This window comes from Idiotropiscis lumnitzeri, chromosome 2 (assembly GCF_059441095.1).
Source record: "Idiotropiscis lumnitzeri isolate Australia: NSW breed Sydney's pygmy pipehorse chromosome 2, RoL_Ilum_1.0, whole genome shotgun sequence".
NCBI classification, from domain to species: domain Eukaryota; kingdom Metazoa; phylum Chordata; class Actinopteri; order Syngnathiformes; family Syngnathidae; genus Idiotropiscis; species Idiotropiscis lumnitzeri.
The window spans coordinates 2,187,974-2,213,405 of record NC_142392.1 but is presented as its reverse complement, the minus strand read 5'-3'; the positions used below and the strand labels follow the sequence as shown (position 1 = coordinate 2,213,405).

General features: G+C 45.7%; 3 protein-coding genes and 1 long non-coding RNA gene across 7 annotated transcripts; 2 read left to right on the top strand and 2 right to left on the bottom strand.

Annotated features, from left to right (window-relative positions):
* The first annotated feature begins 1,820 nt into the window (after positions 1 to 1,820).
* Positions 1,821 to 5,482, top strand: LOC148341180 (uncharacterized). The gene is made up of 5 exons (XR_015842016.1): positions 1,821 to 2,005; positions 2,200 to 2,437; positions 2,541 to 2,661; positions 4,235 to 4,330; positions 4,743 to 5,482. It is a non-coding gene; the product is annotated as an uncharacterized LOC148341180 (long non-coding RNA).
* On the bottom strand, positions 2,906 to 6,375 carry dram1 (DNA-damage regulated autophagy modulator 1). The gene is made up of 7 exons (XM_088288226.1): positions 6,117 to 6,375; positions 5,708 to 5,775; positions 5,019 to 5,161; positions 4,761 to 4,938; positions 3,710 to 3,768; positions 3,523 to 3,615; positions 2,906 to 3,440 (listed from the first exon to the last, which is right to left on the bottom strand). Exons 1-7 carry the CDS (start codon positions 6,245 to 6,247, stop codon positions 3,405 to 3,407), a joined length of 708 nt encoding a protein of 235 aa, XP_088144352.1. The 5' UTR covers positions 6,248 to 6,375; the 3' UTR covers positions 2,906 to 3,404.
* An 877-nt stretch (positions 6,376 to 7,252) lies between these two features.
* LOC148341178 (N-acetylglucosamine-1-phosphotransferase subunits alpha/beta-like) lies at positions 7,253 to 15,087 on the bottom strand. The gene is made up of 18 exons (XM_088287889.1): positions 15,021 to 15,087; positions 12,326 to 12,462; positions 11,807 to 11,901; positions 11,477 to 11,596; positions 10,769 to 10,968; positions 10,457 to 10,518; positions 10,230 to 10,364; positions 9,985 to 10,146; positions 9,704 to 9,904; positions 9,283 to 9,453; positions 9,079 to 9,202; positions 8,724 to 9,004; positions 8,453 to 8,652; positions 8,164 to 8,383; positions 7,986 to 8,090; positions 7,810 to 7,895; positions 7,639 to 7,737; positions 7,253 to 7,561 (listed from the first exon to the last, which is right to left on the bottom strand). The coding sequence occupies exons 1-18, from the start codon at positions 15,085 to 15,087 to the stop codon at positions 7,405 to 7,407; spliced, it is 2,622 nt and encodes an 873-aa protein (XP_088144015.1). The 3' UTR covers positions 7,253 to 7,404.
* gnptab (N-acetylglucosamine-1-phosphate transferase subunits alpha and beta) lies at positions 15,061 to 25,393 on the top strand. 4 transcript variants are annotated; one of them, XM_088288897.1, is made up of 22 exons: positions 15,061 to 15,338; positions 15,828 to 15,913; positions 16,004 to 16,123; positions 16,302 to 16,352; positions 16,425 to 16,627; positions 16,729 to 16,793; positions 16,872 to 17,006; positions 19,356 to 19,517; positions 19,671 to 19,850; positions 19,925 to 20,095; positions 20,223 to 20,346; positions 20,470 to 20,685; positions 20,766 to 20,874; positions 21,029 to 21,731; positions 22,027 to 22,226; positions 22,311 to 22,530; positions 22,636 to 22,749; positions 22,822 to 22,907; positions 22,981 to 23,079; positions 23,146 to 23,313; positions 24,006 to 24,096; positions 24,559 to 25,393. In XM_088288897.1, the coding sequence occupies exons 1-22, from the start codon at positions 15,177 to 15,179 to the stop codon at positions 24,628 to 24,630; spliced, it is 3,537 nt and encodes a 1,178-aa protein (XP_088145023.1). In that variant the 5' UTR covers positions 15,061 to 15,176; the 3' UTR covers positions 24,631 to 25,393. The 4 variants fall into 4 exon arrangements, with proteins under 4 accessions (XP_088145023.1, XP_088145024.1, XP_088145022.1 ...); XM_088288898.1 differs by having other exon boundaries at positions 15,061 to 15,361; XM_088288896.1 differs by having other exon boundaries at positions 20,223 to 20,334; positions 24,006 to 25,393.
* The last annotated feature ends 39 nt before the right edge of the window (positions 25,394 to 25,432 follow it).

Genomic DNA, 25,432 nt, shown 5'->3' with positions numbered 1-25,432 from the left:
GATTTTACCGAATGTAAAAAAAAAAATACACAAGCCTGACATCCAGGAATGCTAAACATGTCCATCAAGTCACAATTGAGCATCTGGAAGTTTTCTGGAGCGTGGCCGTGAACTCTGAGCTGGTCTCGGTTTTCATGGAGAATCAATCTTAAAAAAAAAAAAAAAAATCATCACCCTAGTCAAGTGATGCACCTGAACGCCTCCCCTAAAAAGCCTCGCTAAGCAACGTGCGCTGTTTGCAGTGGAAGCACTTTCTGTCCGAAATGTGTGCGATTGCAAGCCCAAACGACTTATTACGTCCCTAGCAATTCGCCTTGCGGGAAAAGTATGTACTTAACAAGACGAGACTTCGGAAAACAAAACTCCGGAAGCCACCGATTGACACGTGTGTCTGCCCACTTTCGCCGCCGACTCTATCGGGACATGCGACAATGGAAGGTCACGCCGGGGTTACGACTCGGAATCGCTTCACCGGCGCGCCGGATACCCGAAAGGCTGAAGAATGTGTGGCGTAAATAACAGAGAAGAAACTGAAAAGATTTTCCAAGGGTGATGACGACGTAAAGCGCAGCGTTTGCGCGGAACCTAAATGACAACAGCGGAACGGCCATATAAGGGCAGAGGCCCAGGAAGGCGAGGAAACCCCCGCTGCAACCCCCCTCCGCTCCCCCTTTACGCAAACTACCACTCAGCACCGCCACCGCACACAACATAATGATGGTATTCATTCGCAGGGGGAAACAGCATCCTGACCACTTCCAACAACAAACTGAAACGGAGGCCGCTGATGACATTGCCGCTGCCAATGAGGCTGCAGAGGCGCTTGGCCAGCTTTGCCTCGTGCAACAGGTGGCAACAAAACATGTCAACTCAAGACTTCCTCGTTGTCTTTTTACAGACGGCTTCAGGAAATCAAATAATAGCGGATCTCAAACTTTTGGGGTTTAGCAGTTCTTGCAGATATCTCATTTGCATTTTTTTTATTTATACAGTTACCTCAAAAAATGTGCTCCTTTTGACTAAATCCCCTTTATTTGCATATAAAGCACCGAACAAGAGTAATATTCAGATCCAGCAGTTTTACTTTCTTTCTCATCAGTCATTTGAGCTTTAATGAGGACATACTATCATTTCCTGTTATTCGAGCAAAAATAAATAATAAAAATACATAACTTAATTGTTATTAAGTCAGCAGACAATTATGTTGTGACATTGTAAACATATTTCTGTGTGTTGTTGTGACGGCAGAGCTGGCATGGCAGGATCTGATATTGTGGTCGCGGCTGTCTGTAGGAAGTTCTGGAGGAGTTTTGGAATGCGCGACCGCAGGGCATTTAGTTGCGTGTCTGGGACCAAACACAGCACGGACCGTCACGTCCATCCCACCCGGGAGCGTCTCCTCCTGGTCCGCGCGCAGAGCGACAAACCACAGACGACAAACCACCCGCGCGCACCAAACTGGGAAAATGACAAGCCTCGAGGCGCAGGGATTACTTTCACCAGCACTGTGGGCGAGCCAGGCGGCCGCAGACGAGCCAGGTTGCTGGGTACCACTTGTGGACAGGGCGGCCTGGAGCTTCGGGGAGGTGCTGCCACCTTGTGGACGTCTGCTGCGGGCCGCTCCGGACCTGCACACCTGACGTCATCAACTCGAAACCTACTTTATACATTTGACGTTGTCACTCGGACGGGAAGGTTTATTGCCAGATTTATTAGAATAAATAAACAAAACAAAAAAACAAAAAAAAAACAATTCCTCGTTTCCGTTTTTTCCCCGGTTAGGTTTTCTCTTCCGGGTCGCGGCTTAATTGAGCGCTAACTGTTTTAAAATAATGTCGACGGAGCATTCAAAATCCTAGACAGTTTTTGTGTTGTGAACATATTCCTAACGGTCCATGCAGAGGTTTTTGTTTTTTAAAATAATGCTTTTAAAACCGTTCGTCCATTGACTGTAACATTCGGTGATTGTCCGGTGGACGAGAAATCTCAACGTTGGATAGTGAAGGTTGGTCTCAAGCTAACATGTTAAACTTGTTATTAAACGCGATCTAATGGCAGTGTTACGTTTTACAGTTCAACATTAACAGTTTAAGACATGGGTTGTTGCTCCATTGTTTATGTTCCTGCCATTCTGAAAAGAAAATCAATTGTTGCTTTTTGCCATTAAAAAAAAAATCACATACAGACTTTTGTGTTTAGGTGGCCAAGGTTTGAGGACTCATCTCACAAAATATATATTGCAACTACTGGACCAGCAATCAGCACGTCGCCAAAGAGCTAATGCGGAGTTTGCGTTGTTCAGTGCGCGAGAAGAGGTGAGAGTTGCCGAGGGACAACTTCCTAAGCTCAAGGGAGTCATAAAGGGGGCCCGTTTTGGAGACGTGACCACGCAGCTGTGGAGTATCCTGGAAGAAATCTCCTAGGAGTCTCAAAAAAGGTCAGTAGAGTGCCTTCAACTCTAGGGGATGTGTTTTAGACCTTATAAAAAGTGGCCAGTGTTGCCTTTCCTGCCCTTTAACGTGACGCTGTCCTGCAAATAGAGACAAGGGCGGTGAGGAGCACAACTGGATGCCTTCAGTGACTGACAAATGTCCTGACAGCCGTGGTAAGGCCACCGTGGAAGTTCCTGCGCTGGCCAGCCATGTGGTGAAGACGCAGCAAGTAGATTTTTCGATATCCACCTGCATTTTGTGCTCATCCTCTAAAAGTAGTATTTCAAAATATATAAAGTAAAGACACTGACAATGTAATGGTTTTGCACCACAAGGGGGTGACAAAGATCACAGATTTGCAACAAAAAGTGATTGATAACATTGTTGTTGCTATTTTTAACAAAACCAACAGATTGCTCACACAAGACTTTAAAAACACAACATAAACACCCAAAACCATATGCATATATATATATTTTTAAATGTAAAAAGTGCCTTTATTGTTTCTCAGCAGTGGTGCATTAACAATCCTATGAATACTTTTCATCATGGTCCCATTTTCCCCACCATGATGGATAACAGCAATACTGATTAATTCCTTGTGAAATTATATGAATGTATAACTTCTTCTCTACTCACATAAAGTTATGAAACAAAATTACCTGTAAAAGTTATAGTGCTAAAATTTCACTGCACTACTTTTGAGTAGTATAAATATCAAAACAAGAACATGAAATGTTAAGAGTGCTTTCAGTCAATGACAGTAACACCGTCAACCTGGAGAACGGTGTAAAGATAAGTGGCTCAGCGTCATGTGACCACAATTCACGTCAATCATGCGTCCGCTTCTCATATCAAATTTTTTGCTGCCGTCATGTCGCAAGAGTGGAGCAAAGTGCAAATGTTTTCTCCGCGGACGTGAGGCTGTGCAGCAGCGCGTGAAATGCCACAGGAAGTGTGGTTAGCTCTCCTCTAACCCATCTCGGTCTTCACTCGCAAGGTAAACAGCTGCGCGACAAGGAGATAAGAAAGACACCGTTAACCATGATCGAACGGCGTTTAAAAAGAAGTACAAAGGTGCGAGGCTGACTTTAAAGTCGTCAATGTAGGTGAGGAAGAAGCAGACGAAGCTGAAGGCCACGATCCATTCGCACACGGCGCTGGCCACGTGGAACGGATAGTCCTGAAAATATCCAAGAACACAACTTTAAGGTGGAGGTGGGTTGGGGGGCGGGGGTGAGGGGGGTCTGGCTGGGACGGTCATCCTTGCCACCCACCTCGCTTCCCGCGTCTCTGTGCAGGTCCCTCTGCTTCACGAAAAATGCACAAATGGCAGCTTGGGGGATCAGCTGTCAAGGGAAAACATTTTACATGGAAAATGACTACATCGGAGACCATGACTTTGTATGGAAGAAAGATCCGGTTACCATGTCGCTGTAAAACCCCCGAAAAAAAACCAAAACTGACTTTTCAATCTTGAGGTGAACTAATCCTGCACTGTGCTACAGGCAAGTCTGAATTTGGAGCAGGCCATGCTCAGTGTGGTCCCGCATTCTGCTTCAACATGGTGGGCAGTACTAAGCTCTACCGTAAGACATACAATTTAATCGAAGAAAAAAAGCCGATAAGGTCCCTAACTAAATGGATATTTGTTTTGACAAAGCAGAAAAAAATATCCCGCTTCTTGTGTTAAAGGTACAGTAAGTAGAATTGAGTGCCATCTAGTGGTGAACTAATAGAATGTAATGACCTAAGATCGAAACGCGTGCATTTTGAAGCGTGCTCACTGTGGTGCCTTGGAGACAGCTCACACTTGCAAGCCGACCACCAATTTCTTCAGCAGAGATGGAAGGGAAATGTCATCACAAACGACTTCTTGTGTTCCCTCAAGCGCCAAAGTAAGTGCGTTGCATTTGTTCCACATGCTGTAGTTATCATTTTGAAGAACTACGTTTGCTAAGTTTGTCTGTTTCGGATATCAACAGTTTTTGCACATTTTTTAAATTAATGTTTTCCTTTTAATGTAGCAGTTGTTTGAAGATAGACATAAGTTGTATTTTATTGTATTTACTGTGACATTGATGCTAATTTCTGTTAGCCAATCCAAGCCTGGACTTTATTATACGTTAGCAATAAGCTTGCATATGCCAGTTAAATGGTTTGCTCAAACGTCCAAGGATTTGAAAATATGTCCCTTTTCGTGTCAGTTTTACCGTTAACTTCAATTGGAAGTGATGAACCGCTAGAAACATGTTTTCTTTTTCCTTCCTTCAAAGTGAAGTTTTGGATATTTGGAACATTTTTTGACAGCCAGAAAAAAAAGGATACTTGGGAAGAAGGCCAACGAGGCGATGACAGCCACAGCCATCCGCGCCCGACACACAGCTAGAGACGAGCCGTACGGGAAGGCGTGGTAGGAAATGGCGGACTGCAGGACGATGTAGAAGACGCCCGTGATGAAGAAGAGCAAGGCCCCGACGTCGTGAACCGCCATCACCGTCGTCTCCTGCCAATCAAAGCCGACCACTTGACTGTCAAAACCAGCTGCATTTGTTTGCGTGGATGTTGCCCACGACGACCCTCCACCTGGAACGTGGCCACCACACACATTCCCAAGCAGGAGAGCATTCCCAGCACCAGCGCCGTCTTGTTCAGCCGTGGGCTCACTGCCCTCTTCTCCTCGCTCAGCTTCTCCACAAACTTAAACCTGCCGTAGATGGTTGCCATGCCTACGCACACATATTCAGGTGCAGTTTTGTTGTCGTGCCTGAGCCTTTTAGTCACCTTTCGTTTTCCTCCAAAAACGGAAGTCATTTGTGGGAAGTGTGACCAAAGAGAACATGATTAATTTGCAAAACCGCTTGTTGCTTTGTTCTCAGGAATGTGTGACTAACAAGCTGCGACGTACAACAAAAGTGTACACCACAGTACAAGAAGCTGCAATTGTTAAAAGAAATTGCACTTGAATACAAAAATTACAGTACAGTATTTTTTTAAATAAATGCATGACTTGAATAACTACGTAACAAAAAAAAGTTTATTAAAAAAAACTCATGTAAAAATGTTTCATGTTCATGAATGAAAAAAAAAACATGCTTTTGAACAACGCCAGCAAATGATTATACATTCATAAAATATAGAGAAATATAAATATAGGTTTATGATTTATAGTTGATAGGATGTTATCGGAATGTCCTGTAAGGACACTAAAATGAAAAAAAAATATATAAATGTAAAGATCAACATTGAGGCGCGTGCGTGTACGTGTGGAATACCTGCGCATGCTGACACAAACGTCATCAAGCCGAATATGCAGCTTTCGGGGGGGTTTGCTCCTGTGTCACTGCAAATTTACAACAGCCACATATTCAAAATCACTTTTTCTCCCCCACAAATGGTTAAATAAAACTTTTTTTTCCTTTCCGTTACAGTTACAACTTTAATACACACGGAGCTGGAACACTGCGGACTATTCGAGAGTTTTGTTTATTATCGCAATTCGAATAAAAATAAATAATCTCGAACGACGAGCAGTCTCGGTAACAGTTGACGCGTTGGAGGAGATTGGGTCGCAGCCAACGGAAGTGAGAAAACGAAACTAAACTCGCCCGTCGAACGAAAGTCGACTTTTCAAGGGAATGCGATTTGTGAGAAGTGGAGATAACGGAGAGAAACGCGTCTCACCTGATGTAGGGGAACAGCACGTCCACGTCACGTCGGAGCAGCGCGATCACGTAGGACACGATGAAAGTACTCGAGGACCACACCACCAAAAAGACGGGCAAGAAGCACAAACCTTGCGTGAACCACCACATGGCACGCAGCGATACAAAACGCGCACACACACAGACGTGCGTCAGTCCTGGAGTGGCCTTAAGCGTCGGGAGGTGGGAAGAAGTGTCATTTTTCAAAAGCGAAAGTCACGTGACCGTCTTCCTCAAAAATGTCTTCACTTCTCGTCATGGCCGTACATCTTCGTGTGCAGTCCTGTTCTTAGGTGCACGGAGCTGCCACGGATTTTGGGCCTCATGAAAAGAATTCTTAATCTTTGTATTATGAAATGGCAAATATTGAAGCCTTGATTTAAAAAAAAATAGAATCACATTTTTTTAAAATTGATTTTGGCACAATTTGGACCAATTCATGACATACAAAGTGGCATAAAATCCTTAATTCTCAACCGATTCTTCCAAATTTGGTCTGATTGTCTGTGTGCTACAAATATTGGTCCAACGATAACGATAAATGATGTGATTGAATATTTAATAGAGTAGATGTAAATGTGAACATAGAAAAAAATGTCAATTTAAACAGATACAGTTGATTTTAATCTGACACAGTAGACAGAAAGTTACAATAAACAACTGATAGGCACACATTTACATCATCGAGAAATAAAGTAACGAGAGGAAATATTCATGAAAACTCCAAAATGTCAGAAAATCAAATCAAAACCAAAATAATAATTTTTATTCCCATTTTTTAGAGTGCTGACCTTCGCTCTTTTGTGAACTGTTTACCATTAATCATTCTTGCTGTCATGTCCAAGCTTCTTGAAAAAAATTGCGGCAGAACAGCTTATTTCTCATCTTAACGCAACTTCTACCTCCGATGCAACGTTGATTTAAGGTGACAGAAACCGCAACTGTTTATTTTATTGAAAGGAGGAAAAGCGGATCAGATAATGGATTGACGGATGAAGTCTTTAATCAACATTGCTGGTGCCTTTGTATAGAAGTGTGTGTGTGTGTGTGTGTGTGTGTATATATGTATATTTTTCTATATTTGTGAGTGGCTTGACATTTTTGTCATGTTCGCACATCATGTAACTTATGATGAGGTTTTGGGCAGGTGTGATACTGCTTTAGCCACCTGTCTGATGTCGCCCACTGCGGTCCAGGGAGTTTGTGTGAATGCTCAGTCACATGGAAAATGGGAGGGAACATTGGTTCCAACCATCTCACACCTAACCCTATCGGTGCTCATCCATGTGCGGGAGCCTGTCTTTGTGGAGCTCAAACTGGGAAGGCTGCGGGAACATGGAGTGGTAAAATTTGGCCAACTTTATTTGGGCTTCCTTAGCGTTGCTTTGAGTGTGGTCAAGGTCATCATTTATGCAGATGAACTTCCTGTTGGAATGAGTACAGAAGCTTTTCAAAAGGCCAGAAAGTGAAGTGCTTTGGAATACTCTGAAAGTTTTTCTCACTTTGGTCGTTTATGAATGTCTTCAAACATGCGATCCGCCTCAGCCAAGTCATTGTGAAGCATCTTGAAATGCAAGTCGTTCTGCCCCATGATCTTATATCTATTGGGAAGTTGACTTATTAGCAGAAGAAAGGATATGTTTATCTGAAGATATTTTCAGCGGAGCACTCACTTATACTTCTTCTGGTTTGCAAAGGTTCTGCGAATGCGATCTATGACAGGCTTGCAGTTCATGACGAGTTCTTTTGTGACCGGAGACTGGAGATGAGGAAACCATTGAAAATGTTATTTGAACAGTCTATTAACTGCTAAATTAGGGTTTCTCTTGTTATCCTTAGACATGCTGACCATCTTTTGGTTATGGTTGACCCCCTGACTGGGTTTCAGCTGTGTGACTTCACTTGGAAGTGATTTTGAGCAGGTGATAAGCTGATTCTCCAAACGTGTCAAGTCCTAGAAGTAACCACATAATAACGGATGTTAGTTCTGGTCCAGGTTTTGACTAAATATCTCATTACCAGACTACCTCAGGTTTGAACGGCTGCTCGTGGATTCTCACGGCCAGATCTTGAATCTCGTTATCAGACAGAACGCCGGAGTGGTCTTTGTCAGCAGTGTCAAACACTTCGGAGATGTTAGCCTGCTGCTTGACGCTCATCAGGAAATAAAAGTAGGCAAAGGCATATTGTATGTCGTCCGTATGACGCAAATGGTGGCTCGAGGTCTTCTGAAATTCTTGTGGGAATCTGCAGAAATAAGAGCGAGCAGCAGTCAAGCCTTCAGGGGGCCTGATATTAGAACGTGTTAGCACTCACGTGTCCTGCAGCTCTTGCATCACAAGCTTGTCAATCATATAGGGCGCGTGCGCGATGACTTTTCGCACCGCCCCGCCGAACTTTAGGTTGTATAGCCTGTTTACATGGTGCAGCGTGGCAACAAAAGTGTTCTGTAGCTTTCGGCCAATCATGGCGCCATTCGTCTCGTACATTAGTGTTCTTTGTAGATGATCATCTTCCTGTGAAATCAAAAGGAAACTATATGACACTTAAGAATAAATGCTACAAAGTTAGAATAGGTCGTACTTACTTCAAGTTGTTCTTGAAAGTATTTGAGGAATTCCTTGTAAGAAGGGACAAACTGTTGGAGCTCGATCCCCAGTGGAGCTTTCCAGTCAAACGCTTCGGTGTTGATCTGTTTTCCCCCCCAATGCTGCTCACTCTGGAATTTGGGATCTCTATTCTCATTGTCATTTGAGAAGAAGCTTGGTGGTTTCTGTGACAGTCTTGACTTCTGGCTGCTGGCCTGAGTCTTGTTCGCTTGAGATGGGTAACCATCACCAGCGCTGCTTATAGACCTGCGCTTTCTTACTTTGAAAGTCAAAACATGTACAATGTATTTCGAGGCACAATAATGCAATTATGCGAGTGTTGATGATCGCTACCTTTGCAGTCTCCTCCATCCCATTGACAGGCAGCATTGTTGCAGCCCTGGTTACACTGCCCGTTGTTGATCCAGTTTCCTGGGCAGCTTTTTGAACAAGCGCCTAATTGCCAGGTGAGGTAGACCTGCGGGGAAGTAAGAGGACTGTTGTGTTGGTGTTTTGTCACACATTAGTAGAGATGTTAAAATGATCTATTTTGATTACTTTCTGCCCATCGGATGGGGTGTAGAAGTCGTCCAACCATACATCTTGACCGAACATCATGTCATCGTTGAGGTAAAGGAATTTTTGTGAGATTCCTGGTATACGGTGGATATTGCTTTCTATGCCGTGGGAGTTGAAGTTGGGGAGATGGCTCATGTTCAAGAAGATTTCCTATGATTCAGAGGAGATGCAGCCCTTTTAAATGTGAGCGAAATGATCCTAAACCATCTCCATACACCGCACACACAGATTGCACAAATATATTAATTGCTGTAAGCTAGGAGAACCCATTCAAATTCAGACAACCCCAAACTAGATCCTCTCACCTGTCACTGAAACACTTGGCGCTTGTGAGAGATTTCCCCTCAGAATGTTTAAACCGAGCAGTTTGGGGTTTGCGTGCAAGAGGCTCTAATATTACCTGGTGTGTGACAATTGAAACTCGCGGGTTTTGCAGGTTTAGCCAGGAGGGAATCTGCCCATTAGTGACGATATATACATGTCGCACCCACGGAGCATGTTTCTCCACAGAGCGTAAGGAATGGAGGAGCGCACCATTGTCCTCAAAGCGGTTGGCTGTGAGAGAATCCCTGGTCTCTTTTTTGGGAGGAGCAGGCCGCTTCTGTCAAAAGTAAGGACGAACGTTTTGACAATGTTAGACCATGTTAATTAACGGTGTTTTAGCTAACACTGCTCTGCAACCTCTATGATGGCACTCATGTCCCAGAACAAGTACACACGACTGATGGTCAGCATCTTCCCATCCAGGTTCAGTCTGTTTTTATCCAGTTGGTCGAGAAAAGCCAAGTCCTGTGGAGTTCTGAGGTAGAGCAGAGCGATGCTGGTCTCCGGGTACAACTCAAGCTGAGGAACACATTCGCCAACAAGGCTTAATGTCACATCGTTGATCGGAAAATGACGCCATAAACAAAACCAAATAACTTTACTGCAGTTATCCTGCCCTTTATGGTGAGCGGCAATTTCTTTTGCAGCTCCCACGATCCCTTGAAGGACTGCGGGAAGCCGCTCAGGTAGGCCAGGGTCTGCATTGGGATCAGACCTGGAGCCTCTTTGTCTGTGGTCTGGAAAGCACAACATATACATGTGGTGACGTCATGCTGAGACACTAAATTAGCTTCCCATGAGAAAAATGTCCATGAGAATCACAATTCACCAGGTAGCATTTGGAGATGGAGAATTTATCGCCTTTGAGTGTGTCTGTCAAGGCCTTTTTAGCTGCAAGACAAACCACCAAGAAGAGAAACAAAATGAACATAGCGTCCCGACCGTGGGTAAATATAGCTTCTGGGCTCTAATTGGTTACTAAGAAGGAAAATGAGTCAAGTTCTTACGGGTTCACTACAGGTTCATTCTTTGCTTTCATGATGGAGCCATCCATGAGTTCGCCAAGAGATTACTTGACTCTTCTAGTAATAATAATAATACTACCATATACAGATTTTGTTAGCCAGATGGAGAGCTTTACCATCAGACTGTGAATGGAAGACGACCACAGAGACATTGTTGGCGGGTCGCAGGGGGTTGTTGAACTGCAGCAGGGCCTTGGCAGCGGCGGAGGGCAAGATTGAAGGTAGCTCTTTATGGGTAATATCGGCCGGGAGGCCAGGATCAAGCACCACCATGGGTGCCACGATGCATTGAGACAGCGGGCATTCTGGCTTCACACTGGAAACAAGATAGAAAATCAATTTTTCTCTCCTGTATGTAGCTTAGACACAGTGAGACCTTTATTTTGGTGAGTTTTAGCAAGTAGAGGCTTTCCTGCTCGCCTAATGGCCTACACTAGATACTCTTGGGTAGACTCATATTCAGGGTTTCCTTGGGGTGGCTGATGCAGGACATGGCAACGTGAATGGCACATTGGGCTTCAGCACACTTTTGTCCAGCTGCTCCTGTTACCTGCCCGCCCTGTCGGTGCCTAGGTTTTAATGTGTTGCACGTTTCTGGTTGGCCTGCCGCAACGCCATTAGCCCCCATCATCTGCTCAGGTGAGTCGGGCAGACTCTCTTGGGCATGGGTGGTATCCTGTCAACCGGGTCTCTTCGGGTTGGTGCCGTGGCCTGCGGGTCTCTCATTAATGCCGTCACAGACCGATAGAATAGCTTGGCTCACTACTTCTGTTTTGTTAGTCAACAAGCTGGTCACCTTCACTAGCTTTTCATTCTTCACCCACCTCAGATGTCCTTGTTCTACATCCAGTTGCTCTTTAGCCCCAATTAGATTCCTCTGTAGGGTCACGTCTGTGCCATTCACCCACGTGTATACCAGATCGATGGGAATAGGGGTACACTCTCTGCAAGACCAGAAGAAATTGTGCGACTAGGACTATGTGCTCATGCATAGTGGCACCTTGTACCAATCCCTGCAGAAGTTTCAAAGTCAATCACATGGGGGATAAAACTCAAGAAAACGTTTGGTCACATAGTGAACAGGATAAGCTGTGATTGTTGATGAAGTGGTCTCTAAAGTTGAGTTGAGAATATGTCGTCGGCTGATTTCTCACCTGCTGTGGAATGATGTACATTTATCCGCATTCTTGCTTTTTTCGGAAACCTCATTAGACTGGTGAGACGGGTCCCGACTCTGCAGTTTAATGTGCTGCATGAGAAACGTCAGGTGACAAGTGACATTGTGAACGCGATTTCATAGACTTTAACCACTTTGACCCACTTGCAAAACACAGCAAATGAACTGGTGTTTGACTGAAGGGTACATGAGTTTATTTTCCAATGTCAATTTTCACGTGAACAACTTTTGCTTTGGCGGGTCGCAAATGTCTCCTTAAAACGCTGACAGTTTCTTTACAAGTATCCTTCCACAACAAATAATGATTATAGAATTAGAAATCCCTTTATTGTCATTGTACTCAAGTGTGCAACGAGATTAGATATGCATTGTTTAAAGAAATTGAGAGCACTGCTCACCATGTACGTTTTTGGTAACTTGTCTTTAATTGTAAATATTCCCTATTATTGACATCGCATCGATCCATTTTTGGCAAATGAAAGTAGAGTCGACTTACCTCTGTCATATGATTAAGGTACAGCATGACAAGAATGAAAGCTGCACAACACACGACGGCTATGTATCGGTGATGAAGACCTGTGTATGGCAGCCTCCGAGGTAGCTTGCGTATCATTAGGATGCCTGCCATAATTCCTGACAGAGCACATCGTTGGAAACCTCTTAACTGAGTAGACACAATCTCGACAAGCATTTGACATTTTTAGTTGGTAATATTGTTCTGCCGACGAACGTGAGTGGAAAAGTGGGAGCATTTTGTATGTTAGTCGAGCGATTTTTATACTCTGCGGTTCACCCTGAAAACAGAAGATGCCCAATATAAATTATGATTTATTTTGACCTGTTTTATGAAGCGGAACCCTAATAGGTCGTTAGCTGATCCCTGAGCGCACTGTGATGTCATTTTCAGTCGACAACAAGTGGAAAAGTGCCCCTCCCCCCGAAATGTACAAAAACTTAACTCATATTCCACAAATGCAATATTTTGCCTTTCTTGTATTTTTGCTTTATTTTATTTTTATCGCGCAACGGGATCGCCGATATCACTGCGCTTCTCATTGGTCAAGACAGGTATGGCCCCTCTGATTGGCTCTGCTGTCAGTTATTTAAGAAACGAAATTGGATATTGTAAACTCATGCTCACATTTATAGCATGTGAAAAGCCATGGGAGTAAAGTTAAATTTTTTTTCCACGACATTTTAATGAAGGGTTGACTCCCATTCCTTTACTGCAGGGGTCTTCAATCCTGTTCCTCGAGGGCCGGTGTCCTGCCCGTTTTCCACCTCTCCCTGGTGCAACACACCTGAGCGATCGTTATCTAGCTTCTGCAGACCTAGCTGATTAATCTGATCATTTGAATCAGCTGTGTTGCAGCAGGGAGAGATGGAAAACCTGCAGGACACCGGCCCTCGAGGAACAGGATTGAGGACCCCTGCTTTACTGGCTCATGAAAGACAACGATACACATGGCCCATTCACTTAGGTTGTCAAATTTGAAGATGTTAAACTGGAGCAACCACAAATGTATTTGAGCTTACCTGACTGTGCTCCGCCGGTGATGATCAAGTCAAAATGCACTAGTTTTTTTTTTTCCACTTACTATTTGGCTCGGTAGGAAGCAACCATTTATTCTTGAAAGGAGGGTGTGTCAGACTGAGAGTGAATTCTAAACCCTTTTTTTTTTATAAACAATATGGAGACAATCTAAGCAATAATTATTATAAATTTCTGAATTAAGCATTAATGGATAAATTGCTAATGATACCTGTGGAAAAAGGGGTGGCAAGGCATTTTGTAAAAGTGGCAGCTGCCAAACCTTGCCATCCTGTGAAAGTGCCTATGGTTTGCTCTGTTTGTGGGGGGGGTTGCATCCCTTGTTCACTGTCACTATAGTTTATCATTCAACTTTGTCTTAAATCAAGCTGAAGTAGAAATCCGCTAAGAAAGGCGTACTTATTATTATTTTTTTGCCTTTTAAACAAAAACATTCAACTTACCTCATTTCCCCTCAAAAAGTGTTTTGATATACAGTGACAGGCATTCATTTCATGATTAAAAAATTGGACATCTGTGAGAAGGCCTCAACCTTTTCACACAAAAAGCCTCTTTTGTGGGAATTTGCATAACACACTGCTTTCTTGTCCTACTTGTTACTGACTTTTGTCATGCTCTGTTGGCAAACCTGTTCGACAGATAGACCGAGAAATTAAACAGAACTGATTTACCTTCGCAAATTAAACACGTTCCAAATATGAACAGGCAAAAAAAAAAGAAAATAATGAATCAACACGTTAGCTTGTATGCTATTCTGTCAAAACAAGGTATTTGGCATATTTTCTTGACATCATGTTAATTTGTTTGGGTGTAAGGTCCGTGTTTAACTAAACATAAACACTAACCTAAAATGACTGCACAACACAAAACAGGATGACACGCCTTCATGAGAATGATTACTCAACTGCTACGGAATGGTATATAATTGTCTATGTTCCTACGCACATCAAAAATCTCATGAAACTGGTAAGACTGGTCCCGAGCCCCCCGCCATCCACAAACAACACGCGTTCCATGTCAGATGATGACGTAAATTGACATCGTTGATTTGATTTCATTCACTTAACCGACAACATTTTTTCGAGCACCGTCAAAAACAAAACGTTTTTGGCAATTTGCCTTTAGATGCATTTCCTTTGCTTGGAAATCACATCACACGAACCGTGTGTCAAAAGGATTTTCAGGTCGTGAGTCGATGGCGGTAATTTGGTCGACTGGTTAACACCTCCGCCTTGAGTGTGCAAGGCAGTCCCAAAGCTGTTCACTTAGACAAGCGCTCGTTCTTTGTGCTCACACACACAAAAAAAAAATGCAATTAAGGCTGTTATAAATTAGAGGAAGCCATTTCTGGAGAAATTGGTTGTGAAGGTTGAGAAGGGGATGGATGTGGAATGATATCGAATGACAGAATGTACTGTGACCGGGACTGAGAAGTGCATGCCAAAGTTGGACTGGTTGGAATCCGTCAAAAAAAATTGAAAATAGAGAAGAAAAAAAAGTAGTAATTTCTGGCTTTTATTTCGGAATTTTTAAAAAAAAGTAGTCTGAGGAATAAATAAGATAAACAGTTTACCGCCCAAATAAAATCCATTAGAGCAGAGTCGGGTGTTTCCCTCCTCGCCGCGAGGTGGCGACAAACCTCGCAGGCGGGATCGCGTAAACGCCGCCATTGCCGTCGAAGAAGCGTCCACACGTATGGCTGTCATGTGTACTCTGTCGGTCAGCTGACTAATCGCGCTCGCTTGTGATGCTCCTTGTGTTTATTTAGCTGCTTTTGCTCGCTATTGTCGAATGAATGCGGCGCTATGGTTGGCCCAGGAGAGTCATGGTAGTCGTCAACTCTGTTCTGAAGCTGCTTCAGAGGCAGACGTACACCTGTCTGTCCCACCGCTATGGGCTCTACCTCTGCTTCGGAGGCATCGTCCTCATGATCGTGTCCGCTTTCCAGTTCGGGGAGGTAAGCAGCTCCCTCTCGTTTGTGTGCACGATTAGCTTCTGTGCATGTTTAGCTCTTCTCGTCGTCTGGTCTCAGCAGCTGTTAACTTCGCGCAGCCAGACTCCACGCTCAAAAAAATGAAGTTTTTCGACAAACCCCCACCGAACATTAGCTGGTGCGCCTTTCTTAGACGTTTAATTCGGCTGTGTGCCTAGAGCAGGTGTTCTTTAAAATTCGGCCTTGAAATAATTCACTTCAAACGCCCCCTGCAGTAAGAAGACCCAGTCTAAGCATTTATTTTAGAGGGAACGGTGTTGACTTGACGTCATTTTGAGCTGCTGAAGGAAGTTCAGTTGTCACAGCAGCAATATTCGCACGCTATAGGAACAATCACTGTTACAAATGCAAAGGGCAACATTGAGGAGGAATTTTAATTAAATCTAAGCAAGGATAAAAAAAAGCAGGAGATTTGTAAGTCTAATTGTTGTGTCGATTGCTTTCTCCTTTCAGGTTGTGGTTGAGTGGAGCCGAGACCAGTACCATGTGCTGTTTGACTCCTACAGAGACAACTTGGGTGGCAAATCATTTCAAAGCAGGTGAGTGCACTCACATTTTTCAACCTTCAAGTTAGCACATTGCCGGCTTACATTGTTTGGTGACTGTGTTTCTTTTGCATATTCCTGTAGGCTCTGCCTGCCTATGCCCATCGATGTGGTGTACACGTGGGTGAATGGCACCGACGTGGCTCTGCTGAGGGAACTGAAGGCCGTGAGAGAGCAACTGGCGGAGGAACATAGAGCTATGAGGTGGCCCGATAGATACTCTTTTTTGATTGCAGAATGTGAAAGTGTACAGTATACAACTAAATACTTTAAGGGGTATGGCCAAGGGAGTGACATCTGGAGTTGGAGTTGGGTTAAGTTTAGTCTGCATGTGAGTCAAGGTACCACTTGATGTTTTGTTCTGTATTTCTTATTCATGTAGAGAACGTCTGGGGAAAAATGCAAGTGAGACAACAGAAGAACCGAACGTCAGGTATTACTGAATATCCCGATACCTTTTGCAAAAGTCGGCTTTTTCTGACCGCTGCAGCGCATGTCTCTCCAGGGCCAAAGCGGAATGTTTGCTCTCTCACTGCATCTTAGCGCCCATGCTGGCGCTGGAACCCGCCCTGCCGGCCAACACTACAATCCAGGATCTGCCGTCGCTTTCGCCATCAATTGCGGCCGCCAAGGAACTCCTGCAGCTTCGCAAGCCCATCCACCCGTCCAACGCCGCCTCGGTGCTGGTCTTCAATTCCCAGGCTGACGGTGGGTCTGAAACATGGCTTGCGTGATAAACCGCGGTTCACTGCACTGTGATGATGAAAAAAATAAACTGATCTGTATTTTTTTCCATGCTTTTCTTCCAGCTGAGAAAGCCTACATAGACGCTTTCAAGGAAGATAAGAAATTCTCCATGTCCAGATGTTACTTAGTGAGTTTTATATTCATTTCCATCCCTGACCTTTTCAATTAAGCTACATTTCGATCATCGCATTCAATTTTTCCACAGACCACGGATAAAGAGGCTCCGGGTTTGATCCGTATGCAGTCGCTGGCCTACCTCAGCGGCTTCCCGGGGTCCTTCAAGGAGACGGAGCAGCTGAGAGTAAAGCTGCCATCTTTTGTCACTGACAAGATTAAACAGGTGAGCAGAATCCATCCACGTTTTGGACTCTACTCTAGTCATTTGTGTGAACCTCACTTCCTTTCATAGTAATTTTGTCGCTGTTAGATATAACCCAAACTTCCCCAAAGTTTGATTATATCATAGCATGTCAAAGTCAGAACCAACTACGTTCTTTTTTGAATACTTTAACATTCTGGATGTCAATGTTTAGATTCAAAGCTTGGCAATGTCAATTAAAAACTAACATTTTTTAGCAGACTCATGAAGTTTTGGACAACTGTAATAGTCTGCATTTTTGAAAATATATAAATGAATAAATAATGACTTTTAGTGGAAAACAAGCAGCAGGTGGCGGCATTGCACTCTTCCAACACAAATGACCATGCCATATCTCCTACTGCCACAAGATGCCGCTGCCCAAAGATTAGCTTCATATTGTCTTCTTAATAGCGCTGGTTAACATGCGTGCACGTACATGCATGCGCGTGAAGTGAATCTTTCCATACATTATAGGAATGGAATGTGAGGCAGCCCTATTCCCAGCATCCTTGAACGAATTGACGTGTTATGTGCTGAACAGGATCTAAGGTTATATGCATTGCTCAGCAGAGATTGCTGGGGAAATCATCAAAACAAACATAACCACGCAACATGTTCGGCAGCCATTTTGTTCCTGCATGTGAAGAACTCGCTTGGCTTAGTCTGTGTTTTATGCAATTGATATAGGGTGCATGGACCCTCAAAAATAGAAATAGCCAAAGTGGTCCCCCACAGCCTCCCATCTGTATCTAAAGTTAATTTTAGCCATAATATTACTTCATTACAATTAATCCATTCCAATGACATAAAACATGCGTCTGCTGCGTAACTTTGTCTGAAAGACTGCTAGCTTAATGCTGATGCACATTGCAAAACACCATACATAGGCTGACAAAACTAACACTGATGTGACTGATTTGCAACACTTTAAACAACATATTTGTGAATACAAATGGTGAAGTAACATGATGTCTACGTTGTTAATTTAATGAGACTATAGGAATGTATCCTCTGCAAAAAAAAAAAAACTTGCATAGCTGCATTTCTCTGTCAATTAGTAGGAAAACTCTAGTTTGTCTGAATGTCTGTATTATACTGCCTCCAGTGGCCAATGCACACATTACCACGGATTATGTCAAATCACGTTTTTTTTGTTTTTGTTTTATGGGGAGGGGCGGCTGGAAGGTTTAATGGCACTTCCATTCAATTCAATGGGGAAAGATGATTTGAGCGTTGTCACATTAGACTCAAAATCATAGCTATGACCGAAGGCCCCCCCGTGATGTTTAATAATAGAGCAACTGCTTGGAGCGGAACGGCGCCACTGGAAGGTCATCGGGGCTTTTCGTGACCTCCCGCGTGTCACCTGCCCTTACCTGTTTGTTCCGTTTGAACCACAAGGGGAGGGAAGTGGTTGAAGAGTTTGGACTATGTGGCGTTTCCTGGTGTCGCCAAGCCCATTCTGCGAAAGAAGGGTGCTGGTGCACAGAGGGCGGGGTCGTGGGGGTCTGTGCTCAGAGGCTGTCCATATTTATAGCTGATGTCAGAGCCAGCGCTATGGTGATGAAAGACCACCACGACCCTCCCACCAGCTCCTTTTGTTAAAATGGTTTTCTATTGTGTTGAAGTGTGGACATTGTCACAGAGCTTATTTCTACTGCGTGGGTTTACCTTTAATTGTATCTTTTGTCTATATTTATTGTATATGTGTGTGTACCATACTGGTCGTACCTCGTGCTTCTGTAGTGTGTTCTACTTTTGATAGTATTTTTCCCCCTGCTTGTATGTTTTTGTAACGTTTATACTGTGTGTGAGTGAAACTGTTGACACTGGCCGGTGATGAAAGCCGTCTTTGTGAGACTGCCACGCGCCCTCTTTGTGTACACGCGTGAGCATTGCCGGGCCTGCACTGAGATCTGTAATAGAGATGCAATGTGATCCGCGCCGGGCTGGCTCCATAAGACCCGAGTAATCCTCACCTAAAAGGAGCGAGTGGAGGTGGCGACTCGCCAGCTCATGTGAGACACTCGATGATGGAGTGAGGCGGCGAGCAAACGCTTTCCTGGGAAGCTTAGATTTGGACGCGGGGAGGGAGGGTCGGCCTGCTCGGTAGCACCCCTCACACTCACGCGCACGCGGTTTAACTGCTTAGTTTGTGGTGGGGATGACATCACAGAATTTTCCAAACTTCAGTGCATTTGCCGGTTATATTTAGCAAATGAGCATTTAATTACAACGGCATATTGAATGTCACTGTTGGCTCAAAGAATTGCACTTGATGCGTTTGAAATGGAGGTCCAACTGTATGTCAAATGGCGTGTTCCTCAGTTTGAGTTGTATTCGGAGGCCAGCATCGCCCTGCTTCACCTCAAAGGCCCGCAAGACTTCACCGACCTCATGCAGAAGTCCAAGAAGAACTTGACTCTGGATGGGAAGGAGCTGACCATAAGCTCCGCCTACCTCTTCTGGGACCTGACTGCCATCTCGCAGGTAATGCCGAAAGTGTTGCCTCACTTTACAAATGACCCAACTGATGAATTTTCTTTTTGAAAACGTGAGTGAATATTTTGCTGTGTTGGTAATCATTCACTCAATCCCTACTCTCGAAGCCAACGTTTTGACGGCATGTTTGTTGTCGCGCAGTCCAAGCAGGACGAGGACATCTCGGCCAGCCGCTTCGAGGACAACGAGGAGCTGCGTTACTCTCTGCGCTCCGTGGAGAAACACGCCCCCTGGGTGCGACACGTCTTCGTAGTCACCAACGGGCAGATTCCTTCCTGGCTCAACCTGGATAACCCTCGCGTTTCGGTCGTCACGCATCAGGTAGTGTCCAGGAGGCGCTGCGCACCTGAACAAAACAGAATTTATTTCTAAAATGTTTTCCTTTTCAACGGCAGGAGCTTTTCTTGAACCACAGCCACCTCCCCACCTTCAGCTCGCCTGCTATCGAGAGCCACATCCACCGCATCCCGGGACTCTCGCAGAAGTTTATTTATCTCAACGACGATGTGATGTTTGGCAAAGACGTCTGGCCGGACGACTTCTACAGCCATTCGAAAGGGCAGAAGGTAATCGGTGTAGATGCAAAAAAAAACATTCCACAGAATTCACCAGAATTTATTTCCGTACAATTATTACTCATGGTTACACCAAATGTACGTATGACTCGTGAGCTCAGGTTCTCCTCCCCTCCAGGTGTATCTCACCTGGCCTGTTCCCAATTGTGCGGAAGGCTGCCCGGGATCCTGGATCAAGGATGGCTATTGTGACAGGGCGTGCAACAACTCGGCATGTGACTGGGATGGAGGTGACTGCTCTGGTAAAATTGCACTTTACTGCTGGAAAATTTCCACGGTGTTTCTAAAAAGCTTTCGGTAAATTTGAATGGGAAGTGAAGATGGGGAAATCGCAACCTTGACATGGGAATATTTGGACGGAACAGGGGCCGCAGGAAGCAGCAGGTTTCCGGGTGGGGTCGGTGCAGTCGGTCCCGGTGGAGCTGGCGCGCAGATGTGGCAGTTCGCCGGCGGTCAACTCGGCCTGGCCGCAGCTTCGTACTGTAACCAAGGTTGCGCAACCTCTTGGCTGGCTGACAAATTCTGTGACCAAGCCTGCAATGTGCTCTCCTGCGGCTTCGATGTGGGCGACTGTGGCACAGGTGACTTTAATGCAAATATGAGCAATTCAAACCTCAAGGCCTGGTCACATCGTTGAGCCCTTTTTGCGTTTGCGGCGCAGAGCATTTTGGAGAGCTGCATCGTGTCACGCTGCTGAGTAACCAGACTGTGTACATCCTCCCAGTCGGAGAGATCAGACCGTATTTCAGCTTCAAACGGCTGGCTCACAGGTAAGTTTTCAACGGGGTCGAGAAATTGACAGTGACTTTCCATGAGAAATCGAATGGGGCATTTTCAAATTGTTTTATGGGAATTAAATGGAAAGCTACCATATGAAAGCATCAATTCCTGTTTAAAATTTCCCGGCATTTTGCTTCCTCGCAGAGTCTCGGAGGCACACGTGAGCGACAACCCGGTGGTGCGTCACACCTCCGTGGCCAACAAGTGGAAGACCATCCACCTTCTGCTCCACCCCGGCCACAACGCCAGCGTGGTCCATTACAACATCACCTTCCAAAGAGAGGACAGCACGGCGTTTACCAAGCTATTCGACATCGCCGTTGACACGCGTCCGCTTACGCAGGTTAACAGGACGCAGACCAGCAGGGAAAGTTCGAGCCGGAAGCCTTCCGTGACGACGGAAGCGCCCTTCTCTTTCTCGGACGTACCCGAAGACAAGAGGGCTCCCAAGATCCAGAGGAAGCAACCGGGCGAACTCAAGGCCATCATAGAAGTTCCCGCTCTCAACGAGTCGCTCTTGCCAGCTCCTGTGCGCAATGAACTTCAGAAGCTGGATGAGAAACTCCTCAGAGGAGACATCACACCGAAGGGTTACAATCTCACCAAGGCTCAGCTGCTAACCATCGCCCGGGACGAAGGTGACGCAGAGCAGCTTGAGGTTCGTAGCGTGGTGGAGAGGCCCAAAACCTCCAAGCTGCTGAGCCACATTAGCAAAGTGAAGAGCACTGAGTGGCAAGCGCAGCCCCGACACGTCGCTGCAGTGAGGAGGAAGCTCCAACACTTCGTCCCAGCTGACCGGGGCTTTCTGCCCTGGGAGAAGAAGAAGTACTTCCAAGACCTGCTGGAGGTGAGCTCACAAAAAAAAAAAAATCGGACTATGCTCGCAATACTTCACTCATTGCCTGCACAGTTATTGGGGAGGAGGGCACTCCTTAAGTCACAAACTTCAGTCCTTGAGGGCCACTATCGTGTACGATTCTCCACTAACACCTGATTCAAATAATTAGGTCATCAGCAAGCTTTGCAGAATCAGGCGTTTTGGAAGAGGGAAACATGCAGGAGAGAGGATCGGAGCTGATGAAGGGCGATCGGGAGTGATTCCAAACTGGCTGTTGGTGAAGCTTTGTTTCTCTTTCCAACAGGAAGAAGAGCGCCTGCAGAGGGCACTGGCGTACGACACGGACGGCGCCGCCGGCAGACGCAAGCTGCACGACACGTTTGCCGACTCGCTGCGCCATGTCAACAAGCTGCTCAACCGGCAGTTTGGCTTTGCGTCCCGCAAAGTCCCTGCGCACATGCCGCATATGATTGACAGGCTGGTTATGCAGGAGCTGCAGGACACGTTAGTGTTGGCAACTGGGCCACCGCACACGCAGCGGAAATGTTTCAGATTTATGCTGAAGACGCACTTCTTAATTTCCTGCAGATTCCCAGACGACTTTGACAAGACGTCCGGCCACCGTGTGCGCCACCCGGACGACATGCAGTTTGCCTTCTCCTACTTCTACTTCCTGATGAGCACTCAGCAGCAGCTCAACGTCTCCGAGGTGTTCGACGAGGTCGACACCGACCACTCCGGCGTTCTGTCCGATCGCGAGATTCGCACTCTCGCCACGAGAATTCACGAGCTGCCCCTCAGCCTCCAGGTCGCTCTACTAAAGCAGTGTTTTGCAATTTGTGATGATATTCCGTTGGCGATAGACTCAACGATGACCCGTTGTCTTTTTTTTTTTTTTCTTTCGGCCTTGCAGGACCTTACAAGTTTGGAGCAGATGTTGATCAACTGCTCCAAGACACTCCCGAGAAACCTGAGCCAGCTGCACTTGGTGAACCCCACACAGGAGGCCTACTACGACCACAGCATGGTGAACACCTCAAGACAGACACAAAAGCTGGACTCTGTGCTTTCAAGTCACATTGTGGATTTTGTTTTCCAGCCGCCCGTCACTAAAGGCCTCATCATGCACTGCACGCCCATCACGGACCGCATTCGCAAATCCTTTGTGGACCAGAACAAGTACAAGTGAGACAGCCACTACAAACACTGGCATGTTTAAACTACTCTCTTGATTTTTAAGAGTTGAACACTTGTGCAGGTTTGAGATCAAGGGCGAGGAGGATATCGCCTTCAAAATGGTCCGCACCAACGTGTCGCACGTGGTGGGCCAGTTGGACGACATCAGGAAGAATCCCAGGTGGCGTCCGTCCCGGTTAGGGTTCCTGTTTATCTCGCTGGCTAACATGTTGGCTTTCTCCCGCAGGAAGTTCATCTGTCTGAATGACAACATTGACCACGCCCACAAGGACGCCGCCACCGTGAAGGCCGTGTTGAGGGACTTCTACGACTCCATGTTCCCGCTGCCGTCCCAGTTTGAGCTGCCCAGGGAGTACCGCAACCGCTTCCTGCACATGGACGAGCTCCAGGAATGGTAGGTCATTTCCACCGCAGGAATTAATTGCAAACTTTTGGAAGACTGACGTGTGTTAGGATTGCAGGAGCGAGTGGCTCAATTTAGTTTATGGGACAAAAGAAGACCCTGGTCTGATTCTAAATCATGTGCCTTAAACCTCTCCTCAGGAAAAATTTTAAATTAAAAACTGAAAAAATTTGGGGTCCATGTTGTGATATGAAAAAGCGAAGTAAGGAAGTCAAACACAGACGTAAACACCCTGGCTGTGAACGCAACCTCCCTGGTGGAGGTAATCAATACATCTCAGCGCCTGTGGCGACACACCAGCTGCTAATAATGGCAGCATCTTAACCTCACAAGCACCCAAGTGGCTGTCAGCACGCTGGGCCAAGTGTTGCCAGCTTGTCACCATGGGGATCCCCAGAGAGGGAGGGAGTGAGTGGGGATTCATGTCCAAAGATCCTCGCTTCTTCTTCAAGTGGGTTGGATGGGAGAAGGGGGGGGGGGGGTTTAGGGTCAGGCCTCACACAGGGACTTTAAAATTAGACGAGCCACCTCAGATGGAAGTGGTAAGCTGAGCGTTTCGTCACCTCCCGGACGCTCTTTGGAGTGAAGTGCTGTCACCTCTGGATGCCTCCGTGTTGCATCACCGTTTTGCTTTTGTTCATCCATAAACATTTCTCCTAATGGAACCTCTCCCCCTCTCCCAGGCGAGTCTACCGGGACAAGCTGAAGTTCTGGACCCACTGCGTCCTGGTGACGCTGGTGGCCTTCACCGTCATGTCCTTCTTCGCCGAACAGGTCAGTGGCTTCCGTGTCTTCCGTGTCCTCCGTTTTCGTGATTCGCCCCTTCGCCACCCGAATCCCCAATCCGGCGGCTCGTCTGTCTCATGTGTGACGAGCAGTGCCAGGACCTGACTCTGCTGAAACCAAAGAACCCAAAAACCCCCAACCCCCAATGCCCCACTGTCTGCCTCCCCCCGAGGGAGGACTCGATGACTCTCAGAGAGTCGGATTTCGCGTTTTCCACCAATTTTTGTCGCCAAAAACAAATCTGTTTTGACGTGTTGCTCTAATCACGCCGGTGTGAGGTGTCTCATCCGAGTCAGAAAGGTTCACGGTTGTGCTGACTTTAAGACAATCCCGCCGCTCACCCCCACTGAGCCCTTAGCGACCATAACGTTTGATATCTTCATCAAAACACATTCCTAGCGGTCCTCCAGTATCACATTGGTCTCCTCGCGTACTCCCGTTTTCTCACAGCTGATCCACTTAAAGCGCAAGCTATTCCCCCGACGCCAAATGGCCAAGGATGACAACCCCGAGAGAGTATGAAGCAGGAAATCCTCCACCTCCGCAGCAGCAGCAGCAGCTTCAGCGCCACCTCCGTCCCGTTTGGTGGAGGATCTACATGAACAATATTTTTTTTCTATTTGGTGATGGACAACAAATTAAAGCTCATGAAAATCCCTTCACTTTTTGATACTCAACACTCCTGAAGCCTTCTACATCAACTTTTTATTTATTTATTTGTTTTTTTTTTTTAGGCAGTGTGCTGTAACACAATCGAACAGATAGTAATGAATTGCCAGGTGACAATGTTCCCGAAGTGGAGCGTTGTTTTTGAGTCGTGACGGAAACAGTTGGACATTTTATTGCTCAGAGTTCTTTTTAATGGAATTGTATGAAATGGAATCATTAATTTAAGTCGTCATTGGTTGTCTTATACGACCTAGAAGTGCCTTCTTTGTTCATTCCTATTCTTTGTTTTACAAGACAAATGTTCTTTTTTTGGGGGGTAAAAATGTCGTTTACCAATGTGTGTGTGTGTGTGTGTGCGCGGACTCGATGGGCCTTTCTTGAATCTGTTTTGTCAGTCGCGGCAGCTTTCCTCTTCGCCGTCTGCACACACGAGTCCCCGTGGGACTCAGCAGACTCACTATAATGTCTGAAATTCAGACACCTCGGCTCTTAACTTATTTTTGGGATTGTGACGTTGCCATGGAGACCGAGCGCTTTGTTCGATAGTGTGTCGCCGCCCTTTAAAAGTCGCTTGCTATGGTTCTTCCGACTGAAATAAAATGTGTTCGGCCTTGTTCATCGCTCTCTGTCTGCTGTTTTCCAAAACACCACGACA